The sequence below is a fragment of the Dinoponera quadriceps genome, unplaced genomic scaffold (assembly GCF_001313825.1).
Source record: "Dinoponera quadriceps isolate SergipeBrazil2010 unplaced genomic scaffold, ASM131382v1 scaffold4681, whole genome shotgun sequence".
Lineage (NCBI taxonomy): Eukaryota > Metazoa > Arthropoda > Insecta > Hymenoptera > Formicidae > Dinoponera > Dinoponera quadriceps.
Genome location: NW_014561157.1, coordinates 829,673 through 840,058, shown reverse-complemented (window position 1 = coordinate 840,058; position 10,386 = coordinate 829,673). Strand labels below are relative to the sequence as shown.

Sequence of the window (10,386 nt, the reverse complement as noted above, 5' to 3'; positions counted from 1 at the left end):
CTTGATTACCAGGACGATCAGTATATGAAATGCTCGAAGAAAGGAGCATGGCTTCGGATGCGTTTTTCTCCTTTTTTCTTTCTTTTTTTTGGAAGGGGGGTGTCTTGCTAAGTAATCGACGTCCGTATCGGCGAATGGTATATCAGAAAATGAGAGCAGCGAGTGCACGGCACTCGAAGAAAGGAAGTGGAACGCCGTGCAATTAGCGTTAATTAAATTGACAAAAATGCAGCACGTGAGCACGAAAATAGAGAAATCGTTATGCTTCGCCGAGAGGGGAGGGGGGAAGGGGAAGGCAATTTATATACGAAGATAAAAGCGATTGTATCTCGCTGTTTTCGTCTCGCATAGATGCTACGGAGAATGTCGATGAGATAAGCTGCGACTTAAGTCGATGAAATCCAGCACAATCGTTGCGTTGCTAACGTTGCACGACGTGAGAATAATTTGAGACGCTCCGATGAGAGAGCGTCGAATATCTCGATATTCTGAAGTAACGTCACGATACACGTCGCGGTTATTAATTAATTCTATTTCTTTTTCCCCCCGCCTGTTTAAACCATGGTTGAATAAAGCTGCGTTTAATCGCGACACGTGTATGCTCGCCCGTGTTAATTGTACACGGGGACTTCTCTAGCGAGAATTTTTTTGGTAGGCGAAAATAGATATCGAACGAGCGCGCTGAGCCGCGTGTATCTTCTGCCTTGGTTCGCTATTCGCCTCGAATTTCAACTCGATTGGAATGGTTTTTCTGTGTTCGTTTTTTTTTTGTTTTTTATCGTCCGATCTATAATCGTCATACGTCCCGGGAGTTTCTCTACGTAAACAGTCGCGACTACGTAGTTCGAGCTAAGAGTACTCCCGATTGAGCCACGCGCACACGCACGTACACGCGTACAGAGAGACGCCCCGGGACGAGTGACGAGAGTTACGCCGGGTTTCGCCGTAGCAGCGACGCGTGTCACGCACAGAAATACAAAAGGCGTGTTAAAAGTCGTAAAAAAGTTCTACGAAACGAGAAGAAACCGTTGCCGTTTACTTTGGCGATAATCGAAACAAATGCGGATGCCGAGGAAGCGCCGCTACCGCGAAACCGAACGGCTTTCGTCGCTTGGGCGTCTTGCGTCGTATTCATATCCCCTTTCCCCACTCCCCCTTTCTTGCTACTGCGATTTTTCGATTTCGCGCGGGATCCTTCATCGATCGTCTGTACGCGTCCTCTGCGTACGCACGTGTGCACGCACGTGTCTAATATGCACGACGCGTACCTAACGCGGCCGCGTACGCGCGCGCGTATATTAGTTAATATACATGTACTTATACTTACTTAAATAATAATTCGCACCAGTCTCCGATAGAGTACATCGTTTGTCTTCGTTCGGACTATAAACTTTCCCGCCCGTCGCTTTCCTCGTCCAGTGCGCACGCGCGCATTCACACGTACACATTTACGCTCATTCTCTCTCTCTCTCTCTCCCCCCCTTGCGCGCTCTCTTTCTCGCTCGTTCACTCTTTCGCATGCACGCGCACACACGCCACGCGATTTCCACTACGTTTCCTCCGTCCGCGCTCGTGAGCTGTTGACGGCATCAGAGCGACGATCCAAACTCGACCTCGACGAACGTCGATAATCTTATATTTTTTTTCCGACCTCGCGCCGCGCTACCGCGATTGAATCGTCGCTGTTCGCACCGACGAGTCGCGGTGTCGTTACTTAGAGTTAGTTAACGTTACTATATAATATGGTGGCTAAATTGACAAGTGTTTATATCGAAGGTATTTTCTCCGTTTAAGATCTAGAGATACCTAGACTGGCAATGTTTTATGGTATGTATGCTCGTGGATTCGCCTTCGAGATGTTGAGCTCCTGCTTGCTTGTCCGTCTTCGTGCTCGCGTCGCGACCTAATACGTCCCTATGTATCGGCGCGCAACACGCCTATATATATACATATATATATATATACATATATGTTATATATATATGTATATATATTTATGTACCAGGATTTTTAACGAAGAACGTCTCGTGGAGACAGTCGAAGGTTGCGCGAGTCCGACCGCTGCTCGACAAAGCGAGAGCTCGCGCCCGGAAGAATTGTAGCCACGACGCCGCGCGCAGTAGGTAATGCGCGCGTTTGGTCAGCCATCAGAGCGGCGGGCGTCCGTCCGCTTTTACTTTCCAGTGATCGCGAGGTACTCCCGCTCGGCCGCGTGTGGCTGCCCATGCTCGTCCGCTACTACTTCTAGTCGTGGAGAAGTGGTTATCGGCGCCCTCGAGATGGACCTAAGCGCACGTTCCGAGTGCACTTGTTACGTCCGCGAGCTGGTACACGGCCGTTCTCGGTTGTCGTTCCCTCGTCTCGAAGTAGTCAGCCGAGTAGGCGTCTCAATTCATCCTCCTCGAACCACATTTTCGCCTCTCTCCGCGAACCGGCCTTCGTCCAGCCCTCCCGCGTGAGCGTTCGGCTTTGCGCACGCTGTCGCCTTCTTCCATCCCTCTCGATTCGGAGCGCCGCGACGTCGTCGTCGTCGTCGTTTACTTGGCCTCCTCGAGCAGCACGAGATCGTCCGCGACCACGTCGCTGATGTGGAGGTAAATGATCCAGTACATCAGGTTGAAACAGACGAAGCACACCGGGAACACGATGCGGGAGTACTTGTCGATGTCCGACGGCGTGATGCCTATTTTGGGAACGTCAGGACGACTTAGAACAGTCGTGGCGCATGGGACAGCGGAGGGAAAATAGTTGCATATTTCAGTGAGCTTCCGAGAATTCGCGCGGTGCCGGTTTCAATCGGGAGGGTAGAGAAGCGTACTAACGGTGCAATTGTAATGCTTGGAAATAAATCGTACAAAAGTTTCTCGTGTGGCAAAAAGCTTTCCGCGGTACGATCGGTGACAAGCAATTTTGGAGCTTGGTGTTTCAAGCGCAGAGAGAGAGAGAGAGAGAAAAAGAGAATGTATATATATAATATATAGTACAACGGTCGCAGGCGCGTGGTATCATCGACTATGAATCTTGCATGGTGTTCGGTAAGTTCCAAATACATACATATTGTGCGTGCTGACGACGCTAGCTCTCTTTAACCGGCGATGATACCACGCCGGAGGCCTTCCGAGCTCGCTGACGGTTAAGCCGTACAGTGACGCTTATTAAGTCCCGTTCAGAAGCTCGTTGAAATAGACAGCCTGCCAAGCTAAGAACCGAATATTGTTTGATAGCTTGCCAGGCGGGGGGTAAAATAGTGTTATAAATGTGCGTACATGGTCTACTCATACCGTAGAGCTTGGTGATGTCCTTGCCAGGATGAATAAGATGTTGCGGCGCGCCCGCCGTTTCCTCATCGGCGCGACCGTTTATGGTGTTCTCGAGTGTCCCACCTTTGCTGTGTGCCTTTGGGTCGTGCACCTTGAACCGCACCTCCTGGACAACACGGGACCACTTACAAGAGACACGGCAGTTCGCCGTGGGGTGTCCCTCTCCGAGGTTTACCCCTTACTTTGTCGGATTGGCATGCGACACCGAGGAGACTGGCAGTGTGTATCGTATCGTTCAACGCAGTGACGTCCAATTTTTACGTGATCATCGGGGCGGTCGACATTCGAGAGGAACTCACCTGCATTTCACGTAGCCGCTCGCGATTCGCGTCTGTTAGGTTTTTTGTTTTTATTCTCTCGTTTGCTTTTTCTTCAAAAACGGGAAAAATGTGAAGATAGGGGGAGGAGGGTGTCGTAAAAATGGGACCACGGTTTGTAGAAAGGCGCGGTGTGATTGCTCGTGCCCAAGCAAAACGGATCGGTGAGAATCTGGTTAGAAGCTGGTGTACGTGGTGCTATTAGGTGTCGATGAGGTGTTCGGGGAGGTTATTATTTTTGGTCATCATAGTGGCAAGCTTTAGCTCTTGCACATGTGTCGACGGGAGACCTGTATTTATTTTAGGTTCACAGGACACAACGGGATTAGGACTGTTTAATTCCTAATTAATGTCGAAGTTAGTTAGTTGCCGGAAAATTCTGGAATATTTACGACGACTTTATTATCTTACCCTATATTATCGGTTATATAGATGCGCTTGAGAGCGCATTAAAAATGAGAAAGTCAGCAGAGGTATTAAAATGAGAAGATATTAGATTCGATTTTAACATCCTCCTCGAAAAGGGTAGTCATTAGCTGTAAGAAGGCTCGAAAGAAATAAACGTAATTATTGAAGATGTTAATCAAGAGAGTCACGTATCGTCGTTGGACATCCTCCGTCGAATTATGTGCAATTAACTTCCTGGTCGTAATTAATTAAAAACGTCTTATCCTGCCAACGCTTTACAAGCGTCCGCTGTCCATCCTGTTCAACCCTCACGCCCATTCACCTACTTCTTTCCGCCCTCCTCTTCCCTCCTTCTCTTTCTCACTCCCTTTCTCTTTCGGCGCTTTAATATTTCCCGTTCCCGGTCTACAATACCCAAGATTAAAAGAAAATTTATAGTGCATCGCGTCCTGCAGGCACGAAGCGCGCTGCGTCCGGCGCGTTGCGCGGCCGAATGGGAATTCATTTCGCGAAACCTTTTAGCTTTTGACCTTTCGTGGATCGTCCTGTCGTTTCTAGTTTTCTTTTTTTTTTCTGGGGAGAGGAAAAGTGCATATTTACGCTGGTACGAGCGCCCATGTTGAGCTGGATCGAAAATAATGCCTGGCTCCGTCCTGTTGAGCCTGCACTCGTGACGAGGGAGAAGAGCCCGAGTAGCTCTAATATCCATTTGCCGCCGACTATCGAAGGTATCGAATTTATGGCGATCGCCGCATTATTCGATGCCGCGCCATCGTTTAAAATTTCTTTCAAAGTAGAATTTTCTTCGCCGTTGGCGTACGACAGGAAAAACGATACTCGTCCGGTACTCTTAGTACCAAGCGGCTCTCGGGAGCCATAAAGTCACGTGACAAATGCTGCGATTACGCATAAATCAATAATTGCGATCAGCATTTTTCTTTCTTTTTTTTTTTCGTCATATCGACACAGAGCTGATCGCTTACGCGCTGAAAGGAAGCGTGCGAGATCGACCAGGGGGAGTGGTAGCACATCTCTTTCCCTGGTTACGCGGGCGACAAAACGATATTCTGCGTGGAAGAAAAAGTCGGGTACGACGGCGCTCCGGCCGACGTTACTCACAGTTTGTTTAGGCGCGTGATCGCCATGATCGCCGGGCACGCGCGGCGGTCCTGGATTCTCGCTCGCGGCCTTCATGCTCTCCGCTATCTTTTGGAATCGATTCTTCCGCATCTGAATCCTCTTCGCCATGTAGCCCACCGTAGCGTATTCTGCGAAGAAGAAGAATCCACGGGAATGAAAACACGTAACCATTCAATGCCACGACACGACTGCCACTGTAAGACCCGGGCGGTAAGCCCGGTACATGGGCCCCCACTTCCATCCGTCGAGAATCTCAGTCATGCTTGCGCTCCCGGTACTTGTGTAGAGCTCACGTGCAGATGAAAGAAAGCCATTTCCCTGGAAACCCTGCTAAGCAGGACACCGCGATGGCGAAGTACCTTGATGTCGTACGTAATGAGGTACTCGCGATCGCAGTCAGGAGAATACAACAATGTGTCGGCCGTGCTTCTAATTACTTAAACGAACCCGCGGATATGTCATGCCTTGTTCGCTCGTGTTCCCAGCGATTTCTTCACGCTTTCTCGTCTCGTAAAAAACAATCGTCGCGACGGCGTTTCGCCGTAGATGAAAACCGTACGGTCGTCGAACGACAGTACGGGGGTTAACCGCGGACGGATGGGTAACGATTTCGAGGAAAATGGGTCCCTTGCATTTGTCACGTGAGCCCTGCACAAGTATCCGTCTACGATACTCTACGAGCTCGCTACTGGAACGGCACGGCTCCGAGCTATACGGAGTATGAGAGGACGCAGGATGGAAAGCTTAATGGCAGCGACGTAGAGGCACGGAAGAGTACACGATCGCACTCACCGAGCAACGAGGCAAAGACCATGACGAAGCAGGTGCCCAGATAGACGTCGATGGACTTGACGTAGGAGATCTTTGGTAGCGCTGCGTTCGTCGAGGACATTAGGGTCGTCATAGTGAGCACAGTGGTTACTCCGAGGGCCACCCGAGCGGGGGTCGCGTTTCGGTTTAGCCAAAAGCTCACCCACGATATTATGACAATCAGCCCCGAGGGTATGTAGATCTGGATCAGGTAGTAGCCCATCGACCGTACGAACTGGATCTCGCAGGCCAGCCGCGAGTAATTCCCTGCGATTAAAAGATCGAAGGTCAGGACAGGGAGACGGAGAGGCGCTATTTAATGTCTCTTTATCTCCCGTGCTCACTGTCCTTCCTCCTCACTGTTCGTTTATCTCTCTCTCTTTCTCACTTTCTCTTCCCACGTGTTCTCTCTCTCTCTCTCTCTCCCCCTCTCTCTCTCCCATCCGTGCTCTCCTCCCTCCGATCTCCCCCCTCCCTCCCCGCCCGTTCCGTCACTGGCCTCTGCCAGGAAAAGCGGTTTCATTGTTCGCGAGTGGCTTTCTCTATTTCTTGCGCCGGCCGGAAATACGGCGCGCCAGAGCTGGCTGGATGTTAAGTGAAATTCGCATCGCCGATGCGCGACTCTTTGTGCTCGCCTTTTCTGTGTATCGTATATCTCTTCGTGTAGGTGTGCGTGGTGTGCACGGTTACCATGTGAAGTGTAGCGCCGGCGGCGGCGTGGTGTATCTCTCGTGCGTCGTTCGTCGTCTCGAGGGGCTCGAGATTGCGATTCGGAGGAAGAAAAATGAGGAATCGATTGGGACGGGGAATCCAGTTGTCCCGCAATTTCCACTTTCCACTAGTGTCTCTCTCTCTCTTCCGCTCTTGCGAATTCACGCTGATTCGTTCCTCGCGCCCACCATTATCGAGAACGACGTGGCGAGGAGAAAGACATTAACTCGCCTGTGCGTCACTTGGCCGCTACCTGCGGCCGTGATCGTCGAGAGAGTCGTGAGAGGGGCACGAAACACATCGAAGAATGACCGAGAGAATCGAGAGAGAAGCCTTTGAAGCCGCTCCCGACCTGAACACATGTCACAGGGAACTCGCTCGCGCCATGGCAAACATGACAACGGAGATGGCGCAGAGATCAGACACGCCATGCCGTGCCAATAAGAAGACAATCGTCCCAGAAGTTTCGATCGAACCGAGCGGGGAGGTCGCGACGATGATTCCTTGAGGAAAAATATTCGCGCGAGGAATGTACGAGAGCCGGCTATCCGTCAAATTCAACGCCAGCCAGCTCTATTCCATGAGATTCGGCTGCAGAGTCGCGAGATCGCGCGAGATCGCGAGAAAGAGAGAGATCGATCGATCGATCGACGGCTATAAGTATACAGGATCACGACGGTTCTCTCACGAGCGACAATTGCGCCTGCGGACATCGGATAGCGCTCACGTGTCTCTCCACCTTACCCATGCCGTTAAAAGCGAGGGTTGAACAATTATTTGTTGGTGGTGGGNTACGTTACCGGTGGTAAGACTAATCTCCATGGCACGCTGACGGTGACCGAGGACCTTGAACTGAGGGAGCGAGACCTCGTTGCTGACCCCGACGCTGTTCGGGCCTTCGTTCCACTTGTACCGGATGTCCCTCATCGTGTATCCGACTGAAAAAATAGAGAGACCCCCCGCGGTTGGTACGTACCTTCGCGGAAGCCCTCAAACGCATTTCAGCTCCGAGGGGGCCTCCACTTACCTCGCACCCCCATCAAACCTCATGAGTCCGTGCTCTCTTTCACTTTCTCCCCTTTCTCTCTATCACAATTTTTCCGTTCCTTTCTTTCTTTCTATCTATCTGTCTCCCTCTCAGCAAGTTTATCTTACTCTCTGTCCTTCTCAGCGAGAGATGCCCTCGCGGCGAGAGCCATCGAGAGCCCAGATTAAACTAACTTTAAAAGGGGGTTGTGTGGGCGGAATATCTGGCGTGTGATGAGAGATCGTGGAACGATCTTCTCGATCGTTGGGCGCGATCGAGAAGCGGAAGGCGCGTATTCATCCGTATTTACGAGTCCGTCGTGTCGATTATTGTTTTGATGTTGTAGATGGTGGATGTTGAGCCAAAGGTGGACGTAATACTATTCCTGAAACCCATTTGCGATTTACGTAAACTCGATGCGCACGCGTCCGCCGTAGAGCCGCGAGAGAGCCATTTCGTTCGACCCGCGCGTCAGGAGGAGATCTTAGATCTCGACCTCCGTCTGATACTTCGTGAACGTGCGACTCTTTCTTTCTACGGACATCGCTAACCGGCAACGACGGATTGGGCCGTTCGAGCTTGTACGTAAACGATCGTACGGCAAGAGTAAAAATAGTATATCGTCCACCTGCGGGACCGTGAGGAGGAACCAAGTTTGGGGACGATGGATACGCGTGACTCAGCTACCGTCTGCGTCTTCCGTAATGTAGGTAAAAACCGGCGAGTCGATCAGTCGATCGGTCGAAATGAATGGCCGCGGGACTACGCGGTCCCATCGAGTAAGCTCGTTTCTTACATAATTAAACGTGTTCGCGAAAAGACAACACAGTGATCGGTGCATATCGGTGCGGATAAAGTAGGATTCACATTATATATATATGTATATATAATACGCATCGAATCTCTCTCGACTGGAGCCGTGGTGTGTTGCCGCGTGCGAATGTGTACCACTGACCGTGTGCGCGCACATTCGCACACATACACACACACACACACACATACACACGTCTCGCTCCGACATTCGCGGTATCGTTATATTCGCAATTCGACTAAATGCGACAACTGTGTAGGCGATTCGCACTTCTTTTTTTTCCTTTCCACACACGCAAACACACACACACGCACACACACATATATATATATATATTGTATATACATACATATATATTATTCGCGCGAACTTCTGGACCAAGTTTAGAAGGAAGAACGAATAAGAGGGGAATATCTACCTGTAGATAGGTGTATGGTTGTCTGTCGTTGCCTGTGACCGAGCACGCGAAACTGCGGTAGTTCCACCTCGTTCGACATGCCGACCGACTGTAGGCCGGCGTTCCATTTGTACCGAATATCGCGCATTGTGTATCCAACTGCCGGGAGAACAAGAACACAAATATCTTCGCTCTAACATACAGTAATTAGACACTCAGGTGGTGTTCGGGACGGGAGGGTACCTCGGGGAGTACAGTAATTAGAAGCAAAGTTATCGCGAGCAACCTAAACCGTTCCCGTTGTTGCGTCACAATCCAATTCTGCCGGGATAGCATAAATGTCTCTCGCGCGGAATCGATTTAGGATGCCCTCCGTGCCGCTGTATCACGGACGTCATCGAGTTAGACGTCATAATCCTCGCCGATGCGGGCACTCGTTCTCCCTTTTCACCCGCGACGCGTAGTATTCCGCAATTTTTTCGCACGTTGCGCCGTAGACAAACATGAAAAACTGGGGATCTCGCGGATTCCCGGAGTCTCATCCCCGTGTGAGAAAATTTTACGCCGGAGATTCGGCTTTATAGCGAAAGTAGAACGCAATTTCATTCTGCGAGATGATCCCGTTCTCTTTTTGGTACCGTGTACCCTTGAATCTACATAAAGGGACAGCACTACCTGCGCGTAGTCGCGACTATCTTTCCCGTTCGCGAAACGATGCGTCCGTGATATCTTGAAAACCGAATCTGCGGTAAGCACGTCCGGAACCGCGCGGGAATTGACGTTGAGAGCGAATGTGCGCGTTAGGACGACACGTACCATTCGGATGCAACACGTACTCGATTTAAGGCTCGTCGTTTCTTCCAAACGAGCAGCCCGCAATCGGGTTTTCCCGATCGATCACTACTCGCGCCTATTTGCGCCCTCTAATTCCTCCGCGCGGCCTCCAGCGCGTACATACCGCATCGAGAAACATTCCTCCGTAACTGAATCTTAGGTGATTACGATCGTTACACCGCATTCCAGGCACCAAAGTGGCATTCCGTCGCGGTGGCGGCCACATTGCGCGAGCATCGGCCGAACGTGGATTAAGCGGTACGCCCCCGAGTATGCCAGATTAATTGCTTTTGTTTTTGTGTGGAATCCGGCGATGCCCACTCGCGTTTTATCCCGCTCGATAATTCGTCGCGATCGCCCGTACGGCGGACACAGCTGCATGCGGCGCCGCGCAAAACCACGATTTCGGTAATGACGTTACGCTTCGCAACGGACGTGTTCGACACCGCCGGTGAGCCGCGATATAAATAGCTGGCTTTGCTCGTCTCGCTGCGTTCGCGCGAGGAGAGAGAGTTTGCACTCTGACCGTTATCATGATAACACCCGGCTTTTTGTAATATCTCGTACATATATATTTTATGTTTCATTCTTCTCCTTCCCTCCCCCCCCCC

The 10,386-nt window shown here is 50.8% G+C and overlaps 1 protein-coding gene across 4 annotated transcripts in view; it reads right to left on the bottom strand.

Annotated features, from left to right (window-relative positions):
* Nucleotides 1-771: 771 nt before the first annotated feature.
* The window catches only part of LOC106750929 (gamma-aminobutyric acid receptor subunit beta), a 79,667-nt gene continuing 70,052 nt past the window's right edge, over nt 772-10,386 (bottom strand). Inside the window, exons 6-10 of one of the 4 annotated variants that reach the window (XM_014631586.1) lie at nt 7,507-7,644; nt 5,978-6,262; nt 5,165-5,313; nt 3,267-3,426; nt 772-2,683 (exon numbers count right to left, since the gene is read on the bottom strand). In XM_014631586.1, the coding sequence (XP_014487072.1) occupies nt 2,538-2,683; nt 3,267-3,426; nt 5,165-5,313; nt 5,978-6,262; nt 7,507-7,644 (878 nt within the window). In that variant the 3' untranslated portion in view covers nt 772-2,537. The remainder of the gene's footprint in view (nt 2,684-3,266; nt 3,427-5,164; nt 5,314-5,977; nt 6,263-7,506; nt 7,645-10,386) is intronic. The other 3 variants (XM_014631588.1, XM_014631587.1, XM_014631589.1) reach the window with 3 other exon arrangements.